This window comes from Diceros bicornis, chromosome 2 (genome assembly GCF_020826845.1).
Source record: "Diceros bicornis minor isolate mBicDic1 chromosome 2, mDicBic1.mat.cur, whole genome shotgun sequence".
Taxonomy (NCBI): domain Eukaryota; kingdom Metazoa; phylum Chordata; class Mammalia; order Perissodactyla; family Rhinocerotidae; genus Diceros; species Diceros bicornis.
This window is the reverse complement of record NC_080741.1, coordinates 22,759,701-22,782,719: the sequence shown is the minus strand read 5'-3', so window position 1 is coordinate 22,782,719 and position 23,019 is coordinate 22,759,701. Positions and strand designations below refer to the sequence as shown.

The 23,019-nt window shown below is 42.0% G+C and overlaps 1 protein-coding gene across 3 annotated transcripts in view; it reads left to right on the top strand.

Annotated features, from left to right (window-relative positions):
* Positions 1 to 23,019, top strand: part of RFTN1 (raftlin, lipid raft linker 1) — a 200,834-nt gene that overhangs the window by 67,368 nt on the left and 110,447 nt on the right. For 2 of the 3 annotated variants that reach the window (XM_058553634.1, XM_058553614.1), the window contains one exon: positions 17,133 to 17,319. In XM_058553634.1, the coding sequence (XP_058409617.1) occupies positions 17,133 to 17,319 (187 nt within the window). Of the gene's footprint in view, positions 1 to 2,788; positions 2,963 to 17,132; positions 17,320 to 23,019 lie in introns of those variants that run through there. The other variant, XM_058553624.1, reaches the window with a different exon arrangement.

The window sequence follows — 23,019 nt, the reverse complement described above, 5'->3', positions numbered from 1 at the left end:
TATATTTTGATTTCTTCTTTGATTTCTTCCTTGACCCAGTCGTTGTTCAGTAGCATTTTGTTTAATCTCCACGTATTTGTGGCTTTTCTGATTTTCTTCCTATAGTTGATTTCCAGTTTCATACGGTTGTGGTCAGAAAAGATGCTTGGTATTATTTCAATCTTCTTAAATTTATGGAGACTCGTTTTGTGGCCTAATATGTGATCAATCCTGGAGAATGTTCCATGTGCCTTTGAAAAGAACGTGTATTCTTCGGTTTTTGGATGGAATGCTCTGTATATATCTACTAGGTCCATCTGTTCTAGTGTGTCATATAAGGCCAATGTTTCCTTATTGATCTTCTGTTTGGATGATCTATCCGTTGGTGTAAGTGGAGTGTTAAAGTCCCCTACTATTATTGTATTACTGTCTATTTCTCTTTTTATGTCTGTTAATAATTGCTTTATATATTTAGATGCACCTACATTGGGTGTGTAGATATTTACAAGTGTTATATCCTCTTGTTGGATTGTTCCCTTGATTGTTATGTAATGCCCTTCCTTGTCTCTTTTTACAGTTTTTGTTTTAAAGTCTATTTTGTCTTATATGAGTACTGCTACCCCAGCTTTCTTTTCATTGCCATTTGCGTGGAGTATCTTTTTCCATCCCTTCACTTTCAGTTTGTGAGTGTCTTTAGGTCTGAAGTGTCTCTCTTGTATGCAGCATATATATGGGTCTTGGTGTTTTATCCAATCAGCCACCTTATGCCTTTTAATTGGGGCATTTAGTCCATTGACGTTTAAAGTAACTATTGATAAGTATGTACTTACTGCCCTTTTTTAACTTTTTTTCTCAGTGTTTTAGTAGTCCTTCTCTGTTCCTTTCTCCTTCTGTACAGAATTGATGGTCTCTTTAGTTTGACCTCTGTCTGAAAGCTCTACTCTTTAACTCCCCTCCTCCCTCATTTTATGTTTTTGATATCATATCTAACCTCTTTTTTGTGCATTTGTATCCATTGCCCTCTTATCATGGAAATAGATAATTTTTCCTATTTGTGGTCTTCTCTTTTCCCCTTAAATCAGTCCTTTTAAAATTTCTTGTAGCACTGGTTTCTTGGTGACAAACTCCTTTAATTTTTGCTTGTCTGGGAAATTTTTGATCTCTCCTTCCATTTTAAATGATAATCTTGCTGGGTAAAGTATTCTTGGCTGTAAGTTTTTTCCTTTTAGCACTTTAAATATATCGTGCCTCTCTCTTCTAGCCTGTAAGGTTTCTGCTGAGAAGTCAGCTGATAGCCTTATGGGGTTTCCTTTGTATGTAACTTGTCTTTCTCTGGCAGCTTTTAGGATTCTCTCTTTAATTCTAGACATTTTGATTATGATGTGTCTTGGTGTGGGCCTCTTTGGGTTTATCTTGTTTGGGGCTCTCTGTGCTTCCTGTACCTGGATGTCTGCTTCCTTCCTTAGGTTAGGGAAGTTTTCATGTATTATTTCTTGAAATAGATTCTCTGCCCCTTTGTCTTGCTCTTCTCCTTCCGGGATACCTATAACACGGATGTTAGTGCGCTTGATGTCGTCCCAGAGGTCCCTTAGACTGTCCTCACTCTTTTTAATTCTTTTTTCTTTTACCTGTTCAGCTTGGGTAATTTCTTCTAGTCTTTCGTCCAGCTCGCAGATCCATTCTTCTGTATCCTCTACTCTGCTTTTGAGTCCCTCTAGTGAATTTTTCATTTCCAGTATCGTATTCTTCATTTCTGATTGGTTCTTTTTTATATCTTCCATTTCTTTGTTGACATTCTCACTGAGTTCATCTATTCTTTTCCCCACTTCAGTGAGCATCCTTAACACTCTTAGTTTGAACTCTCTGTCGGGTAGGTTGCTCATTTCTGTTTCACCTTGTTCCTTTTCTGGAGTTTTGTCCTGTTCCCTTACTTGGAATGTATTCCTTTGCCTCCTCATTTTGCCTCTTTGCCTGTGCTTGTGTCTACGTATTAGGTAGGTCAGCTACGTCTCCTGCTCTTGGATAGGTGACCTTATGTAAGTGATGGCTTAGGAGGGCTGCAGTGTGCTTCCCTCAGTTCTCAGTGTTCCAGGGGTGGCCCCTATGTGGGCTACGTGTGTCCTTTTGTTGTGGCCTGTTTGCTCTCCCTGTATGTGGCCAGGTAGGCCGAGTTATGCTCCTGGTCAGCTGTTGTAATGCTCAGCTGTTTGTAGTTGTTGTGCGCCCTTCAGTCTCTTTATCAGGTGTGGGGAGCCCCAGCACAGTTGGCTGCAAGTTCTAATACCACATTTGTGTTGCAGTATTTAAGTGAGTAGGCCCCCAGCGTGGCAGGTTGTTAGGCTCAGGGCCTTACAATTGCTATAAGCCTGCAGCCTTTAGGTCTCTTGTCAGCTCTCTGAGGATTGCAGCTGGGTGGGGCTGGCCTCAGGCACAGGAGCACCCAATTATTTCAGACTTTGGAAGGTCGGGCACACTCCCTATGTGGGTCTTTGAGAAGCACAAGTCTTCTGCAGCTGACAAGCCCTGCCGCCCACAGGTCCACACACACAGTCAACACAGTCCTGCTCCGTGTGTGTGCCCCGACGACCCGAAGTAGACCCAGTCTCTCCACGGCGGGAGCCCCACACACTCCGCCACTGCCCCACACTCTCCACCAGCTCCTTGTGCACGCCCTGCCGCACTGAAGTGGGCTCAGTTGCCAGGCTGCAGAGAATCCAGTCACCAATCTATGCAGGCCCACAAGTTGCCTGAGGGCTTGTTGTTGGGTGGGACCAGTCTCTGGGGTGGGCTGCCCGCCCTGGCTGAGCTGGATCAAATCGGTGCTCTAGCGGGTGGGGCAGACCCTGGGCTAGCAGGCCTCAGGGAGAACTCCAATGGCGTCTGTGTCAGTGCGCCCACACCAGGCCACGACAATGGCCGCCGCCAATGTCCCAGTCCCTGGAGAGGTCTCACCCCTCACCGAGATGCACTCAGGGCCTATCAGGTGAGTCTCTTTTCACCAAAGCACTATGCACCTTTCTCTCTAGTGCTTTTAGGATGCTTTCTGAAACAGGTGAGTTTGCACGCTGGCCCTTTAAGAGCCGGTTTTAGTTTCTTTGTGAACCAGGTTTTCTGGGGGTGCTCCCCAATGTTTTAGTAGCAGGCAAAGTCAGATATTATGCCACTGGTCTCGATTGTGCTGGGTCCACAAAATGCCCACAGCGGGGGCGCTCCCCGGCTCAGGTCCCTGCTCCTCCAGGGAGGGCTGCGTACCTGTGGGCTGCTCCTGGCGGCCGTGAAGCTGGCGGCTTGTGAAGGCGGCATTTTTCCTCTCCAGAAGGGAGTTTCTGCCTCTTCCACCTCAATTAGGATTGTCCTTTGTTGCAGGAGTTCCTCTTATCCAGTTTTCAGTTCTGTCTCAGGGGTAATTTTTCCACGAGTAGTTGTAAATTGGCTGTGTCCGCGGGAGGAGGTGAGTTCAGAGTCTGCCTACGCCACCATCTTGACTTCTCTCCCCTCAAAACATTCTTATTGACATATTTTACATTCTTTTTTTTCATACGAAGTCTTTGAAATCCTGTGTGTATTTTACACTTTCAGCACACCTCAGTTCACACTAGCCACATTTCAAGTGCTCAGTAGCTACGGGTGGCATGTGGCTATTGGGGTGAAAGGGGGAAAGAAACGAGGGAAGGGGGAGGGTGGAAAAGAAAGGAAAGAAGAGAGGGAAGGAAAAGGAAATGTTAGAGAAAACCTAAAGATGCCTTATGAGCACATAGATGCCTATCAGATCCTCCTTGTTGATCTCAAAGGCCAAACTTCCCAGTGGTCCATTCAATAAATTATCACTAGCAAGTGAGGAAAGTCCTTTCTCTTGCCTAGCTAAAATCTTTCTTTCCTTTCTTGTGCCAACTGTCATGGATAGATGGCATTTTTCTGGCTGTAAATACAAATGACTATTTTTTACCACATTTCTTCTCTTATTGTTCTGAAGAACATTCCTTGGCCGTTTGCTCTCACCTAATTATTCTACTTGATCTTATTCTCCAGCTTTTCTCCTCTTCCATTGGAATACATGAGAAGGCAGCTGGGAGGGACATACATGCATGCGTAGACCTCAGCACTATCAGGGACCCCTGTTTTATAGTGGGAACCAAAATGTCTCTTAAAATCAGCCTCCCGAGGCATCACAGACCCCCATCTCTTCCATGGGCAAAAAATAAACTGGAGAGTACTGATGACAATTTTGCATGCAAATTGGTTAGCGGAGCCCGGAGCTGCTCAACTTGTGTGTATGATTTTCTATTTCCATGCACCAATTTGGGAGTTTGCGCATGAACCAAGTAATTGTTCATGCAAAGCTGAAAGTGCAGGTGCGAAAGCCTTGTTTAGAGCACGAGAACTGTCTGGCCCCGTTCTCATTTGACTGAGTTTTGTTGAATCTTTTGTGATGTCATACACATCAGAATATTATTTATTAAAATGCGTTTCCGATATGTGGAGCTTTTTGTAAGTCTTATGAATGGCTTATGTGACTGTGCCACTGAATATACGGCGTGTCTCCACTACAGCGAGGAAAAGGAGAATCTACTGATGTGAATGTGCTGGTGTGTGTGGGGGTAGTGCCTTTGAGCCAACGAGTGGGCTTCCTTTGTGGGTAGAAGTTGTCCTAAGCCCCCAGAAAGTGGAATTTATTCTGTCATAAGCTCTTGAAACTAGTCTCGCACGTGGTGAATTTTTATGTTTTCCAACAGTTTCCATAGTGTATTATTTTATATCATTATATTCAAAAATTTTTAAAAATTCTCCTAAATAAAGACTTTATTGATCTACCAGTGTTAAACTCTGTTATAGAGTTCAGACCCTTTTGATAATAACTCAGGATAAAAAGAAATAGTAATATTCTCTTGTGTCCTGTGTGAATGTCAAAGTGAAATGTGCCCATGCCCTTGGGGCACCCTACTTTCTGGGAAATTTCTTTTTTTTCATTTTACGCTGTTTGGGGTTAAGATTTTTCAGTCACTTCTTGTATACAACCACGGTCTTTGTCCTGTTGTTCTTTTTCTTTGGCTATCTCTGCAAAGTGAAATGTTGACGTTCTTCCTTTGCTTTCATTGTCAAAAGCAAAAACCTTTGATTTTTTCAGTGGCAGCTTTTCGCATTTGTGAATTATTATGACTCTTACCAGCTTCTTTTTCCTTCTTGCTGCTCTTGTATCTCCTGCTCACACCAGAGGGGGCAGAGAGAGGAAAGATGGTGACATGGAGGTGGGAGCAGAGGCGAAAGGTTGAGTGGAAGGTGTGGCCTATGGTGTTGGTTAAAGGAATGTTTCCTGGAGATGGATGGTGGTGATGGTTGCACAACAGTGTGAATGTACTTAATGCCATTGAATTGTACACTTAAAAAATGGTTAAAAATTTTGTTATGTATATTTTACCACAATTAAAAAAAACCCACAAAGGTTTTTGGGTTCCCTCTGAGTTTTACACTGGCTAGTGGTTTTCTAGGACCAATCATGATTCTTTCATCTGGTCTCATGGCTAATCTACTGGGGGGCCCAGAGTGTGTGGGGACCTCAGAGTTAACCATCCCCCAGAGTAGCTCACATGGCAGCTTGCATTGGACTTTCTTTGACGGAAAAAGTGCTGTCATGACATGGGCTGTCGCCATATTGGTGGAGAATTTCTTTATTTAAAGATGGCTGTTAGTGACCCTTCTCCAGGCACCAGGGTTGACCAGCTTGTTGGTGAATAAATCTGGCGTAGGCTCTAGCCTGGTGGAACTTATTTAGTGGGAAAGATAGGGAAGAAATTAAATGGATAATTTATGTAATTAACAGTTGTGATAGATGCTATGAAACAAATGATTGGTAAGTAATGGTATAGAGCAGTGCTTTCCAATGGAAATATACTGTGAACCACATATGTAAGTGTAGATTTTCTAGTAGCCTCATTTAAAAAAGGCAAAAAGAAACAGGTGAAATTAATTTTAATTGTGTGTATATATATATCTATATATAGTGTGTATGTGTGAGGAAGATTGGCTCTGAGCTAACATCTGTGCCAGTCTTCCTCCACTTTGTATATGGGACACTGCCACAGCATGGCTTGATGAGTGGTGTGTAGGTCCATGCCCAGGATCTGAACCCGCAAATCCTGGGCTGCTGAAGTGGAATGCATGAACTCAACCACTACACCACCAGGCCAGCCCCTTAATAATATATTTTATTTAATCCTAATATATCCAAAATATTGTCATTTCAATGTTATCAATTTTTAAAAACTTCTTACTTAGATATTTTACATTCTTTTTTTTCATGCTGAGTCTTTGAAATCTGTGTATTTTACACTTAACGGCACATTCAGTTCTGACTGGCCACATTTTGAGTGCTTGAATAGCCACATGTGGCTAGTGGCTACTGTCTTGGACAGCACAGGGAGAGAGCTGTGTGTGTGTGTGTGTGTGTGTGAGAGAGAGAGAGAGAGAGAGACAGACAGACGGAGAGAGAGAGAGACAGAGAGGGAGGGAAGGATGGAAAGAGAGAGAGAGAGAGAGACAGAGAGAGGGATTGAGAGATGGACGGGGGTGGCTCATAATTAGGTGGTATGGATAAAGACAGCCTCCCTTGATCTCCTTTTTTTTTTCTCTCTCTTTCTCTTCCTTGATTTTTTTAGGTCATGAAATTTAGAGCATGACCCTGGTCCTGACTTAGGCTGTTGAGAAACTTAATAGTGTTGTTCTGTTGTCATTGTCCTCTTGTATGGTTCTATCTCTTTAATATTGTTTTTGTAACTTTGAAGTGAGACAATGCAGGCAAGTAATTAAAAAAGTAGTTGATGATCTCTACTTGTTCCCCCCACCTCCAGAGTTCCCAATCCCCTCATTAATAGTGTTAGCCATCTAGTGGGTCTCCTTCCACACCTCTGTGCCCCTATGGTCCTAGACACATTTATAGGGGTTTTGTTTGGTTTTTAAAAAAATGGGCACGTGTAATGTATGTACCATTCTGTATCATGCTTTTATCAATCTATAATGGATGTCCCTCTAGGTCAGAGCTATGGATCTAACTCATTTTTAAAATTGCTACTTGATGGTCTATAATATGAATGAGCCATAGTGTGTTTAGCTGTTCCACTGTCAATGGATTTCATTGCACGGATGTGGGCAATTAAAATGGCACTTGGCTGTTTCAGACTTGAAAAATGCACTGTGTTCCTCTTGTTCTGAAAAAGCTGGTCGCCTGCCTGGTTCTAGTGAGACTGCTCCAGATGGTGGATGGGTGACAGGCCACATGGACTCCAGGTCAGAATGAGTTTGCAGGCTCAGTGTCTGTTACCCGTTTCAGGTGCTCCTGTAGCGGGATCCTCTGCTTTCGACACACCTGAATGAGAAGGTATCTGAACAATCACACTCTTAGTTGAAATTGAGACTCCCTGGAAGCTCCTGGTAAAGATTCGTTATTTTTCTGATATACCTTCTCTAAGGACTTGGCCATATGGCATTATATTTTCAATACTGATTACTGTTATAAAAGTCTTGAGACTGTATCATAGAAATTCATATAGGGTCCCATTTACATTCTGAACAGTTTTATTTCCATGTTGTTTGTACATATTCATTAGTGGCTGGTCTTTGATGCAATCAGTTTATTGTACTCTCAAAATCAGAACTACCAGGACTGTCAGCTATCGTGCTATCATGCCCAATTAGGAAAATGGCATAAAATATTGATAACTAGCTTCCCTTCTGACTCATGCTAAGCTCTTCTTGGATTTGGTGTGGATGAGTTTGGATAGAAATTCTGAAGACTTGGTGATCCCTTGCATCTTCCCTTCTCTATAAAAAGTACTTTTAAGTGTGTGAAATATTTTATTAATACTCTGGGTTCGGTTTCTAGCTGGTTGCTTTTAATATTTGAGTACCCCACTGTGAAATCTAAGCAGCATGAGGCCTGGAGTTTCTTGAAAAGCTTTCTTGATGAATCTTAGCCTGTCTTCTCCGACAACATGTACTGGTGAGATGAGCAATAATGCCATCTTTTGTGTTTGATCAGTGGGTACAGTCTTTGGGAATTATTCATGCACTCTCCTTACAAACACCTTGACAATGAATTTTTTACAGTATGATGTTGTGTGTGTGTAATTCTGTGACTGTGTGTGACGCTTTGAAATGACAAGCAAACCAATAACAACTTGAGTCCTCCTCCCCCTCACCTTCACACACCCACATGCACGCATGCACCCACACGCACCCATTGTCATGGCAGTCTGATAGTCTGCTGCTTAACAATCAGTTGTGGTCTGGTGGCTCGCATCTTAAGAACTCAGTTGATGAGGCTTCTGTTTCGTTGACAATTACTCCACGATTGACCTGTAGGTCTGAGGTTTATATAAGCTTAAAGAAGTGCTTTTGGTCTTACAGAGATTTCCCCCTTGAGTTTATCCATAGTTTAGTTAAGGTGTTAAGAATTGTGCTTTATGAAAGCACCTTGGTGGTTGCCAGGGTCGGGGGAGAGAGGAATAACTGCTTAGTGGGTATGGGGTTTCCTCTTGGGGTGATGAAAATGTGTTAGAACTTGATAGAGGTGATGACTGCACAACATTATAAATGTACGAAATGCCACTGAATTGTTTACTTTAAAATAGTTGATTTTATGTTGTAAATTTCACTTCAATTAAAAAAATAAAAAAGAATAAATAGCGTTTTAATGGGGTAGTCTCCTGAGCCTGGATATGTGTTTTCTTTTTTGTGAGTTTCAGAAACGTGAATTTATTTGATAAAAAGATGACAGAAATCTGAATTTGAAAAGCCCTAAAATGAAATTTTTTCCCCACAGATTTAGAAATGACACAGAAGACATGGGCTGCAAACATTATTTTAAAAACGGAATTCCTATTCCTTACCTATACAATGAAAAATCCCACATTGAAAAATGATTGATTTTAGTATTTTGCTAAATTGGATCTACTGCAAAGCCCAGGCAGATTGATGTTATAGAAATAGCAGCCTTCAAGGAACCTAAAAAAAAAAAAAAAAAGATTTGGTTGAACAGTGTCGTTATCAGCTTCACCTGTGAGGGAAATTACCTGAGAGAGAGGGTGTTTCTCTCGTGTGTGGCGCTCCTTGGTATTGACAGATCCATTATCGGATGTAATTAGAGAAGCAAAGTGGACTTTGGATAATTAGGTTAAAGTCACAAATGATTGCTGGGCAAAATAATAGAAGCTTATTCAACGTGCTGCTGCCTGCTGTAGAGTCTGGTGACATGTGCGGTTGCTGTACTCAGTGGTTTCTTTCTTGTGTTGGAAGCTGGTACTTTCCCAATAATAGTTTGAAGTAGCAAAGACATCGCTTTGGCTCTTTTGCAGATGTCTGAAGGGCTTTGTTTCAAGGGAGTAAATGGGGCTGCAGAATGTTTTTGCTAAACAAAGCAAAGTCATAGCAAAAACAAAATCTACTTTATCCCAGGAGTGTTAAGAAATGTGTTGTTTTGTGGATTATGTTTTTTCCCCTGCTTTCATTCTTTTCCTTTTTCTTCTTTTTTTTTCTCCTGGAATAATGGTTTATTTATTTATATGGAGTTATTTTCTGAAAGAAAAACAAAACACTTATTTCAAAAGCTCTCTGGACTCCCATGCCATGCAAAATACCTTTCCAGCAGTACCTTTTTTTTTTCTTTTTGCTGAGGAAGATTGGCCCTGGGCTAACATCTGTACCCATCTTCCTCTACTTTATATGTGGGACATCTGCCACAGCATGGCCTGACAAGCGGTGCATAGGTCCACACCTGGGATCTGAACCCGCCAACCGTGGGCCACCAAAGTGGAGCACGTGAACTTAACCGCTACACCACCGGGCTGGCCCCGCCATCAGTACCTTTTATATTTTGATTTTTAAAAAGTCTGTTATTGGTAATTGAGTGAGGGAAAAAAACAAGATTTCCAAGGGATTCAAAATATAATTGTGTGGTTCTAAAGTCTTTGTTCATCTCTACATGAGTATAGAAAAGGGAGGAATTAGGAAATAGAGGCCTGTGTCAAATACCTGCAGACATATCCTTGAAGACTTGGGTGTAAATTGTGATGATGTGGAAATGAATGGACTCGCAAGTGCCTCAGTATATGACTGATGCTCACACAGTCATGTGAGCCTCGACGGTGCTAAGATCAGGGACAGGAAGGATGTGGGCATCCCTCCCTCCACATGGATCACAAGCCCCATCCAGACTCTGCAACCTGCCAAGTCTTGGCTTTGGGCCACATGGAGTTGAAAATGAAATTGAAATTTCTTGCCAAATTTAAAGATTAGGAGAGTTTCTACGAGGATCAAGATTTCTGACTTCTTTGAAGATAAGAATTAGAAGTTCTGGCACCATTGGGCCCACGTGCCAATAACCAGGCTGGAATGACAAGATGAGGCCACCTTGGCGAGGTGGGGCCTTGGTGTTCATTGAATGTTCTTCTGCAAGTTGTCTCTCGTTTACTTTATCCATTGGCCAAGACAGACTCATCAGTGTCCCTCATCTTTAGAATACGAAAACCTTTAGTAATTAGCAATTTTAACTTAAGATGAGGTGACTTAGGTGGGTCAGTCGTGGAGTGGAGTCCTAGTAAAAGCCCAGGAACCAAAGTAACTTCAATAATTCATACCATTTTCCTTGTAGCTCTCTGCTAGGAAGAGGGGAACCCATCACCCCAGAGATACTTCCTAAAATACCCCTTTTCTCTCCCACCACTGTGCAGGCATCCCTTCCCTAGAACTGCCCTGGAAGGCTCCCTGCAGTCCCAGGGGACAGTCAGAGCAGGCAGAATCCCTTCTAGTGCCTGGGACAGGCAGAAGGCTGGGACCCCCGGACAGCAGTGATGTTTATCCTGCCACCCGGCAGCAGCTTATGTTGCAGTCTTTCTTTCCATCTCTCCACCCACCAGTGCGTGTGGTTGTTCCTTATTTTCATTTTGGCTCTGGTTTGGGGGAACTCTTTCAGTTCACACTGAAAACATTTATTATGTTATCCAATGTCACTTTTTAGTTGGAACTGGTACCTTAGTCTCCAAATTGAAATAATAAAATCATTGCATTTTAAACTTGGAAGTTCCTTTAAGAATTGCCTATGCAGAGTCTTCATTTTGTAAATGAGGGACCCAAGAGAGGGGGTGGGAGTTAGATGACATGCCCAGGGTTACATAAGTTGTAAACGAGATCACGCAAATATTACAAGAGTAGTGGAGAAGTTGCTCTGATGGGTGGGGTGAGAAATAGACCAAGAGGCTACAATTGGTATGTCCAGCCAAACAAATAAGTCATTCCTTCGTTTATTTTTCTAGTAATAATATTGGGGGATTGGTCAGTTTACAAGAACTAGAGTTTTTGTTTAAGGTTAAGGTTCAAATAGAAACATGAAATTAAGGCCTTTAATCACATTTACAATAGGAGCCTGGTTTTTTTTTATGGCGATAAGATTGTTGAGATTCATTTTTATTTGTTTTTTAACCGTAAAGCTAACCTTACTTTGACAACATGCACACCAAAAATTAAAGCCATAAAATTTCTGAGTTTTGATAGGAGATACATCTTTAGATTTTAAGATGAAAATTTAAAAGGTTTTATGTTTTATTCAGGAAGCATTTAACAATAAAGTAGTTGATAGGCTAATATTTTTAGTACACTGATTTGGGAGCCTGGAGGTTAAGGGGTGTGGGTGGGAATGAGGAGCGATTTAGTGGCCCAGGACCATGTTATCGTCACCACCTGCAGCTGACCAGTGTCCCTGGCCCACTCCCTGTCCACCACTGCTGGCACCACTGACTATGATAGTTTTGAGCTTTATCCATTACACACACATTATCCTGTTTGATTCTCACAACTACTCAATGATAGGAAACAGGCTGATGTTATTATCTCCGTTTTATACGAGAAAACTGAATGTCCACGTGCCTAGGATTAATGCTAGTGAGAAATGTGGCTGCTACTAGAATCCCAAGTCTTCTAACCACATCAACTACTTTTGTTTTTTTTTTTAGGTAATTGAAAGCATTTGAATCTTTTTTTTTTTTTTTCAGGAAGATTGGCCCTGCGCTGACATCTGTTGCCGATCGTCCTCTTTTTCTTTTTTCTTCCCAAAGCCCCAGTACATAGTTGTGTATCATAGTTGTAGAGTTGTAGCTCTTCTGTGTGGGACGCCACCTAGCATGGCTTGATGAGCGGTGAGTAGGTCCTTGTCCAGGATCCGGTCCGGAGAACCCTGGGCCACCGAAGCGGAAGGTGTGAACTTAACCTCTATGCCATCGGGCCGGCCCCATACTTTTATTTTTTCATTACAGCGTGGTGCATAAGAAGAAACGAGTATATAAATTATCAAAATCTTAGTGAAGGTTTATTTTATTATAGCAGTAAGAGTTTGAAATACTTGAAACATTCACAGAATATTGAACTGTGTAGAGACTGGCTGTGTTTGAGGTCTCATATTTGATGACTCACAGATGCTCTTTATTTGCAGTTCTATCAAAGAAGAGGGGATCTTAGTGCTGCATAGTATTTTTAGGTTTGATGGATATCGTGACCTTACCCCCTGGAAAGGTCTACACCCCTCTCACGAGTCCATTCAGTTTTTCAAATAAAACAACCAGCGTCTATGCCACACACAGTTGTGCCCTTTTGGTTCAGTGGCTTCATAATCTCTTGACAGCAGAGGAAACCTGCCCCTGTTTCCTTTGGCACAACCTCCGTGCAGAGCCACTCCTGTCATTTGCAGGGCCAGGACCAGAGTGCAAGAGGAGATGTTGGGCCTGAGCCAGCACTAGGGTGAGGCAAGTGAGGCAACATATGTGAAAAAGACGAGATCAGTAACAGTGCTGTGTGGAGCCATACTGGAGCCTGAGGCGAAAGGAAAAATCAATAATCTGATCCTGTCCTTATTAAAATTGTTGATGTTTTGTTTATTATGGATTTTTTGCATTAATTTTCACTTTTTAATATAGTGCATTAAATATTTATCTTCGTTGCTGAGTTTCTGGTGCCCCTTAAATTTTGCACCTGTGGCAATGTCTCCTCGCTTGCCTCACCCTAGTCTCTGTCCCGCCTTGGGCCTGGGGGTGTGCACATAGCGGGGACCATTGGTCCACCCTGGCTACAGACCCGGGAAGAAGCCAGCGCAGGCCCCCAAGGTGGGCCCGGGGCTGTCAGGGCAGAGAATTCCCGGGTCTTGGCTGTGTGACTGTGGGCTGCAGGGCACAGGTGGGTGCATGCCCTTAGATCCACCGTTTCCTGGCCCGTGGAGAGGAGAGTCGTCGGAGGAGGGCCAAAGTGGAACTTTCTGGAGAGTAGTTCTCAGCTTCAGAATCTGCTGGAGGGCTTGTGAAGATGTAGATGGCTCAGATTCTGATTCAGTAGGTCTGGGGTGGGGCCCAGAAGTCTCCATTGCTAACAAGTTCCCGGGTGCCGCTGCTGCTGGTGGGCCGAGGTGCGCTCTTGGAGGATCCCTGCTCTAAAGCGTGGGGTCTGGAGTGGGGGCCCTCTTGCCCGGGTCCAAGGAGCTGCTTGTGAGACCTTGATGGGTTTCTGTGTGGGGGAGTGTGGAGGGACTTAGCATTCTTTACTAGACTTACCTTTAGATTTTTTATCTAGCATATCCAGAGTGTTCCCTTCAAGGGAAAGATTGCATACTTTTCTGCTTTCCTGGCCAGTCTCCTAGTTGTTGCTGTTATGAATGGAGAGTTTACCAGGATGCTGGACACTAGCTGTAGAGTGACTCATTGCGATAGTTTTTCTTTTTTTTCGTGTAAACCTCTTGTATGATATATGGAGATGAGAGCTGCAGTATCTGATGTTAAGTAATATTCTTAAGTACCCCTAGATTTTGTTTTTAAGTGTGTGTTTTAAAATAACACATTATTTTTAAAAATACATTAAAAACTTGTAAATAATATTGTTTTTACATATAAAGAAGAAAATTTAAATGTCTCATAAACCCTCCGCCCAAATGATCCCTGTTGATGGTAATAGTACCAAAAGTACAAAATAAGGTAAAAACCACCTTCCCCTTCTCCCCTCTCTACTCCAGTCTCTCTTTCCAATATTGATGTTTTTGTGATTTTTTCCAGAAAAAATTCTTTATTCATGTCTATCCGTCCTATTTTTTTTTTTTTTTTTTTTTTTTTTTTGTGAGGAGATCAGCCCTGAGCTAACATCCGCCAATCCTCCTCTTTTTTTTGCTGAGGAAGACGGCCCTGGGCTAACATCGGTGCCCATCTTCCTCCACTTTATATGGGACGCGGCCACAGCATGGCTTACCAAGCAGTGCGTCGGTGCGCGCCCGGGATCCGAACCAGCGAACCCCGGGCCGCCGCAGCGGAGCGCGCGCACTTAACCGCTTGCGCCACCGGGCCGGCCCCCGTCCTATTTTTTTATACGATAGTATTGTATGATAAACACTGTTAGACACCTTGCCTCTTAACTTACTAATGTATCTTGGACTCGTTTCCATCAGCACATAACAGATTTACTTTAATCTTCTTAAATGGTTCATAGGATTCATCGTTGTTTAGCTAGCCCACCAGTGAAGAACACTTGGGTTCCAGGTTTTTGCTATACGAACAACCCTGTAGTGATTATCTTTCTTTGTCCATATGTCTTGAAAAACTTTTATGAGCCCAGCCATAGGCATAATACCCAGCAGTGGAGTTGCTGGACAAAGGGCGTGGACACTTAGGTTTGAAGGCAGTCACCACGTTGCCCTCCAGAAAGGTTCACTCCATCAACTGTGATGAGCATGCCCGTTTCCCCAACATTCTTGCCCACGATTGATATCATAGAATTAAAAGGAGAAAAAATTCTACTATTCCAATAGTAATAAATTGTAAAGTAACTAGGAATAAACTTGACAGTGTGCAATATTTATGTGAAGAAAACTTTAATATGCATCTGAAGGACTGAAGACTTGAGTAGATGAAAGTTATGCCATGTTCTTACCTGGGAACTTGTAGCATGATGAAAATATCCATTCTCCCTCAGTTAAGCTATAATTTGAACATGATCCAATAAAAATATATACATGATTTTTTTTTGGAGGGGGAATTTGATAAGCTGATTTTAAAGACCCTTTGGGAAAACAAATAAGTAAAAATAGACAGGAAGATTCAGAAAATAAACAAGAAGATAGGAAGATTCAGGAAATAGCTTGATATTAAAACATAATATGAAACTAAAATTGTTAAAATATATTAACGCATTATAGTCATAAACTAAAATATATTTAGGAATATATGATAAAGGTGGCAACTCAAATCAATGAGGAAAATGGATTAAAAAAAGGGAAAATGTTTAATTCATGTTGCATAAATTCCAAATCAAAAATTTACATGCAAAAAATGAAATATGTACTACAAGAAATCACAGGAGAATTGTTTTATAATCCCACATCTCTCTGCTATGACATGAACTCATTGAAGATAAGATTGATAAATTTAACTTCTTAAAAAGAAGATTCTTGGGGCCGACCCCATGGCCTAGTGGTTAAGTTCTGTGCACTCTGCTTCAGCAGCCTGGGTTTGGTTCTTGGGCATGGACCTACATCACTCGGCAGTGGCCATGCTGTGGCGGTGACCCACATGCAAAATAGGGGAAGATTGGTACAGATGTTGGCTCAGGGCAAATCTTCCTCAGGAAAAAAAAAAATTCTTCATAGCAAAACCTACCTTATGCAAAGTCAAAAGACAATAAATTAGGGAAAGATATTTGCAACTGGGATCACAAAAAAAGAACTAAATTTCCTAATATATAAAGATTTCCTACAAACCAATAGAAAAAAGGACCAATAACCCAATAGAAAACTAGGCACAGATTACGAGCAGTTAACAGAAAAGGCAACACAGATAGCGTTTAAACATGAAATGTTTAATAAGAAAAAATACAAATTACATTATAAGAGAAATATAAATTACCACCTCACAGGGGTCATTTTTTCAGTATGAGATTAGCCAGGGCATGGGAAGAGAAATACCTTTGTACATCACTGATGGGAGCTAAATCGATACTACTCTATGGAGGAAGTCTGGCAATATCTGAAAAAATTATCATGTATTTATCTTTAGCCCAGCAATTCCACACCTAGGAATTTATTTCTTTAGAGGTACTATGTATACGTGCAAACATGTGAAATCATGTTGGAGCGATATTTTTCATTGCAGCATTACTTATAAAAGCAAAAGTTTGAATAATCTGCGGTATATCACACAATGGAACACTGTGCATCTGTAAAAAGAGTGAGGAAGAGCTCTGTGTACTGCTATTGAATGGTCTCTTAGAAGAGTATACTGTTAATTGATAAAAAGCCAGGTGTGTGACATTATACTACCATTTGGGTAAAAGGGTAAGGAGATGTATAGACCTATTTACTTGTGTATGAATTCAGCGAATGTTGACGTGTATACAAAAAAATGGATAATATTTATTGCCTCTAGGGAAAAAGCCTGGGAGGCAGGGATAGGGCTGGGATGTAGACTTTTCACTGTATACACTTGTACCTTTTGAATTTTGAATCTTGTCTGCCTTTCTTAAAATGTTTTTTAAATCCAAATTTTAAAGTAATTCATAGGTGAAGAATATTTATTTGTTTTGATATGCATAGTTCTAATGTTGAGTTAATTTGAGTGTCTTTTCAAATATTGATTTTATGTTTTTTAGGCAATTGCCTGGTCATATACTTTGCCCATTTTTCTTTTTTTTTTTGGAGTGCTTTCTTTGGAAATCAAGGAAATTACCCCTTTGTCTTAAGTGTCACAGAAGTCCAGTTTATCTTTTGACTGTTGATGCTGCTTTTCGCCACCTGGCGATTTTGTATTCACATACAGTGGTTGTCTTCTCCTCCTCCCCCTCCCTCTTCTTCTTTTCTTTCTTTTTTATTCTTTGAGGAGGTGGAAACGACTTTTCCAGTGTGGTCTCTGAGAAGATTGACTCTAGATTTAAAACATCCAATTATCAATGCCTTTCGATGAGTTGGAAAATAAGCGGGTGCTTGTAAGTTCTCTTTGAAGACAGTAGTTAAGAGGGAACAAACTCCCTTTTAGCAAGAGGTGACCAAGAGATCCTTTGCAAGGGCAAGAGGAGAGGGACTCAGATGCGGTGGGGCAGGCGGTTTTGGTGGGTCTCTGATGAGCCTCTCCTCTCTCTACTCCCAGCGGAGCTCCCGCACTCCTCGGCGGTGAGGCTGTCCTCCCTGCGTGACCTGCCCGCCCAGCTCCTGGAGCTGTACCAGCAGGGCTTCTCGCTGGTGGCCCTGCACCCTTTCGTGCAGCCAATCCACGAGCAGGAGAAGACACCCCTCCAGCACATCTTCAGGGCCATTCTGATCAAGAAAACCGACAGGTAAGGCCTCTGTGGGTGGATGGTTAGTGGGGAAATGGAGGATTGGGGGGGGCCAGGGTGTGTGTTTGAAATTTGCATGATGTTCCCAGGGCCTCTGCCCTCTGACAGGTGAGGCAGTATGTTATCCAGCCAGAGAGAGGTTTCTTCGTGTCCTGTGTCTGTCCACACACGATTGCATAAGCAAGGTTCCATTTTGTATCCTTTCCCTTCTTTAACTTATTGGATTACACACATCATTAGTGTTTGGAAGCAGAGTCATTATAAAATACAATTTTAAAGGACAGGCATTTTTCTCTCCTAGCAAAGATTACACTTTAATTTATTGGATTACACATAGAGAAAAATGTCTCCTCTGAAGAGGTGTGCTCCCAGAATGATCAGCTAGGGAAAGTATAATACTATTAATCTGAAAAGCATGGCTGGAAAACACTAATTTTTTAAAAAGATATATAGAAACTTAATGCTTTCCCCCAAACTCTAGAAATACTTGAACATTTTGAACCCATGATAAGTTCTGTCAGTCACTTGGGAGGAAAACCAAAATCCACTTGAATCAAGTGCTGTAATTGATTTGGTCTTGATTTTGATTTTCCAGGCTTTGAGGATGTTTTTCAGTATCTTGCCCAACTGAATGCTTTCTCTTATATTTTTATTGGGTCTAATTAGGAAAAGAGAGGTGGAGGTTGGTTTCTCAAAAGGAGTAACATTAATTTTAAATGATTTCTTTAAAACAATGAAGATAGAATAGAAAGTGCAATATGCTGCTTTTGTAAAAATAAAAATTGAAGTAAAGTCTGGGAAATCAGATCTGTCCTTTGGCCAATTATTATGGGAGGAATGACATCATACGCCATATTTTAGAAAGAGAGAATACAGAGTGACTGCCTCTCCTTCTCTCTTTTTAAAAGTTATTTTGCTGAGTGGACAGACGTTCAGCTAGTGAGCTCACGAGGGACAGCTGTGATGCGGGAGGCTGTGTGACTAAGAAGGGCTCCTCTTTCCTGGCAAGCGGAGTTCTTCATTTCTTCATGGCTCATCAAGCCATGGGGCTTAGTCCACATCAACATGCACTAGAGTTTGAAGTCAAAGATGGCGTACCTTTGCTAATGTCCAGAATTACCATGGGTTTCGTAGAGTGAAACTTTACTCAATGTCTGCCTTTTTTGCATATTGGTTTCTTTGGTCAGTTGGCTGTGGATCAATATCTTGGTCAATCACAAGAGGAAATTGTTCTGGGAGCCATAGTGGTTTTAGATTCCGTTGACACATAGGACATGCATTGCATAGTGACTGTAGGTCACATTTATTGAGAGCTTACTGTGTGCCAGGCTTTATAAATATCGTTTCATCCTCATAATCAGCCTATGAAATAGGTACTATTGTTATTCCCATTTTAAAGGTGAGGAAGCTGAGGCCCAGATGTTGAATTATTTGTCTAGGTGACACACATGGCAGCAAGCAGAGCTCTGACTTGCTCCCAGGCAGGCTGACTTCCATTCCTGCATCTTAACCTCGATGTGAAGCACCTGTTGTGTTCCTGCACCCATGATGCTTGTGGGCAACCTCTTTATGAAAAAAAAGTGGGGAGGGTATCTTTGATTTTTTGATGAGGCAGTATTCATTACTCCACTTTTCCTCCATTTTACCACTCAACAGTCTTCAAATAAATCTGAATTTCAGAAAGGAAACAAAATAAAACCCACTTACCATGTGCAAAATAAATCCGACTTACCATGTGCCTTCCAGATTACACAAGGCATTCACGGGGCTCCCCTGTTTCTGTACTTAGATTAGTCCATTGGCCTTGATGTTTAGAGGGGACAAGTCCCCTTTGATCAGGTCACAGGATGTAATTCCACTATAGGTGATGTAAGCGTGAGACTTGCCATGAAGTCTGCACATCATAAATGAACTTGACTCTAAATGTGAAGGTGTCTTTTTTTTCTTGCTATGGAGCAGCACTTCTCAAACTTTGCTCTGCCTCCTTGAATCTCCTGGGGCTATTGTTCAAGTGCAGTCTGATTACGCAGGTCTGGGTTAGGGCCTGGGGCTCTGCGTTTCCCACACGTTCCCAGGTGATGCCAATGCTGCTGGTCCATGGACCACACTTAGCATAGCACGTGTGTAGAGGACCTGACTAATTCTTGTCTGGCTCCATGCCTGACACTCACCAACACTCCTGGGGATTGCCACTTCACTCCTGGGAAGAGTTTTGAGTGCCGGGAAAGGTGAGAAAGAACACAAGGTGCCTGGTTGGAGGGTCTGTGTTCCAGGCTGCACTTGGCTACTAGTAAGTGGTGTAATGTGGGGGGCACATCAATAGATTTTTCTGGTACTAAGTGATTTGCAAGGCCTGAATCAACTCTAAATTATCTGATTGGATGAGGTGGGCAAGAAAGCTCCTTTTCGGGAATAAGAACCCCCACTTTTGGGACTAGTCCGTTACAAGCCAGCAGTGGAACTAGGATGTTCAATAGGGGTTCTTTCCTTCTACTGAGGACAGGCCCTGAGCTAATGCACTTACTTTCCAGAAGAGGAAAATGAGTCCAGCTATTAAGAAGAATGAGACAGGGGTGTGCAGGAGAGTTTTCAAGAAAGGGAAGGTGGCATTGCCCTTGGGTTTGAGTTCACTCTAGGCCAGAGTGCCCGGACCACCTGCCTGGATAATTTTAACAAACATTCCAGCTCCTTAATAAGCAGATACAAAGGAAGAAATTCCTTGGATAACTTTGTGCTGGGTCTTTGAAACTGCCCCCCCCCCTCGTTTTTTTTTTTTAAAGGAAGTTGCAACAGTGTGGTAATTTACCAAGTATGGTAATGAGAATGGTAATTTGTCATTCTCATGGCAAAAATGGCCAAGAGAATTTCCCCCACTTCCACTCCCCATTAGTATTGGGTGGGAGGACCAGTGGTGGTGGGAAAGCAGAGTCATTATACAATAAAATTTTAAAGGATAGGCATTTTCTCTCCTAGCAAATGCAATAACCATGTGTTTTTGCATCATGAGGAAAAGACCTCACACTATTAAAACAAAAAACAACAGAACTTTTTCTGTATCAGTAGGGAGTTTACGTAGTAGAATCAAAACAAAGTAAATCTTATGTGATTAATTTTTAATATGGACAGTTAAAATGATATTTTTCACAAAGTCTGCCAAAGTTCTGACAGCTATAGATGCTGTTAAATGAAATGATTTAGCTCTCGAAAAGGCAGTAAATGCCTGGTTAATATTTTCTAAGTAGACCACATTGAAAGAGCTGTAGATAAACTTCCTAAATTACTATCAGTCCAAATCAAGTTCATTAGCAAGAATCACCGTGGGATGAGGACTTGAAGCGTGAATATCAACCTTAATGTGTTTGACAGGTGAGCATAAAGTTTTTAGCAAGTAACTGGTCTTTGGGGTCTGCAGCAAGAGCAGGAAAAAGAACAGAACCATATAAGCTTGCATTCATTCACTCACTCACTCACTCATTTGCAAACACTTATTGAGCTTAATCTTTGTAAGACATCATGCTAGGAGCTCTGCTTGGTGGGAAGATAGAGAGTGCAGTACAAGGCTCACCTGGACATGGAGCCTGCCTTCCAGGGACCTACAATTTAACTGAGAAAATAAGACAGGCAACTCCTGCCATGGGAGTGTGGAAAAAGGAGAAGTCACCTCCTGCTGGGAAGGAGCCCAAGGAAATGTTTCTGGAGGAAGGAGCTTTTCACTTGGGCCTGATTTCTTTTGGGCAAACATAGGAGTGATGCCCAAGAGATGGGAAGAGTTTATTTAAGTCTTATAATGAAATGTGTTCTGGTGGAGGTTGAGTGAGTTGAGAGCATCATTGACAGTCCAGCTGGATTATTGATGAGTCATTCTGGAAGCTCATTGCAGTGACATTCCTCTGAGCCCTCTACCATTTTGACAAATTTCACTTAAATCCGTGAAAAATCACCTGATCTTTTCTTTTGAAAATTCCTGATAACTGCCACTTCATTTTAAGATGGCAAGCCAAACCCCACATCTAACCATACGTTGTTCTTGATCCTACGTGTGTCGAATTTAGTCAAAGTCAGATACTTTGAAAACTAACTCAGGAATGAGTAGCCAAATATGACATACTTAGTGAATAAGTAGAGAGTTTGTTCTTCCTTCTCTCAACTCTCTCTTCGGAAGACTTAGTGATTTTTAACAGGCAATATGGTTGCATTCACTCTGAATTCTAAGTACAGTTAAGTTGTCCTTCAATTTTTGGGGGGCAGTTTTCCTTAGAAGGAGTTGCCAAAGATCTCAAAACTTGATGGCTAAGAGAAGTCAGTTATTAAAATGTCACTTCTGATGTTTTGTGAGTGTGGGTTTAATTCTAGGTCATTTTATGGTTATAGAGGTAAGTGTAAAAATGTATTGTGCTGCATTTTTCAGCTGTTGAATTGTCGTTGTTCACAGAGAGAGCGAGTTCAGGGTGTCAGTGATGTGTTTTTCATCACTAATGGGTTGAAGCCACTTGGGTCCAGGTCCCCTGGAATAACGCCTTATAAGATACAGGGGACCAGGACATTTGTGAACTCTGTTGACATTCATCAGGTGCCTTGTGACCTAGGGTCAGGAGGTGGGGCACACAGAGGAGCTGCAGCTAATGCAGGGGGTGGGATTCTGAAACCCTTGTGGAAGGTGGAAAATGCATATAATCAAAACTGCCCTTGAAAAATCTCTTTAATTGCCCGTGAAATGTAATACTGTAGCATCTCTCTACCTGACCAATGCATGTTTTCCTTCAGGACTAGATCAGATTGGTGTTTCCACCAATGAGCCCCATGGGGAAGTAAGTTGGTTTGGGTTCGTAGTGAGTGTTCATTGGAATCACACCTAAAGTGATGAGATGCTTGCACCCAGAGAGGTGTTTGTGGGAACCGAAATTGAGGGAACAGGATCTCCACACCTCCCATCTCACATCCATTCTGGGGCACATCTGCCTGTTGAGTAGAATAACTGGCACTGTTTTAAGTGGTAAACCTTCCTCTCTTTCAGTTAGATTTTTCTAAGATAAACATGATGTAGCTTCACTCTGCAAAGTTGACTCTAAAGAGCTCCCAGCTCTCAAGAAACTTATCTACTAGGGGGATGTAAAATATATATGCAAATTACATGAATGCTCAGGTAAATCTATGGGTCTTGGTTTTCATCTCTCACCTGGAATTTGTCAATGGGGGTACTTCAGCAGAGGAGACTGTGCCGCTCCTGTTTGCTCTAGGTCTGGAATAATGGGTAGATTTGAACAGGGAACAGGTAAGGGGAAGGGCCTTCCAGGCAGGGGGACTGGCCCAGAGGAGCCTGGAGCCTGGAAAGCAGACCACAGATGATGTAGGGTGACTGGAGCACGAGGTCCAGAGGGAAGTGGGAAGAAAAGGTGCGAGAAGTATGGGGGCCTGGATCGGGATGCCTCCGATGGCTGGGCTGAGTTTGAACTTTATCCTGAAGTCAGTGGAGAACCATTGCAATATTTTTGTTTTGTTTTACAGGATCAACCATTAGAAGTGTTGAGTTTTTAAAAGCTTAAAAGGAGAAGCATAAGAGGGGAAGAAAATGGAAGCTGATGGCATTAGTTATGGTGGGAGACAATCGGTGACTAAAGTAGGCGGTAGTAAGAAGGCAAGGAAGAGAGAGATGTGGGATATGTCTGATAGGAGAGAATAATGGATTTAATGTTTGGCTGG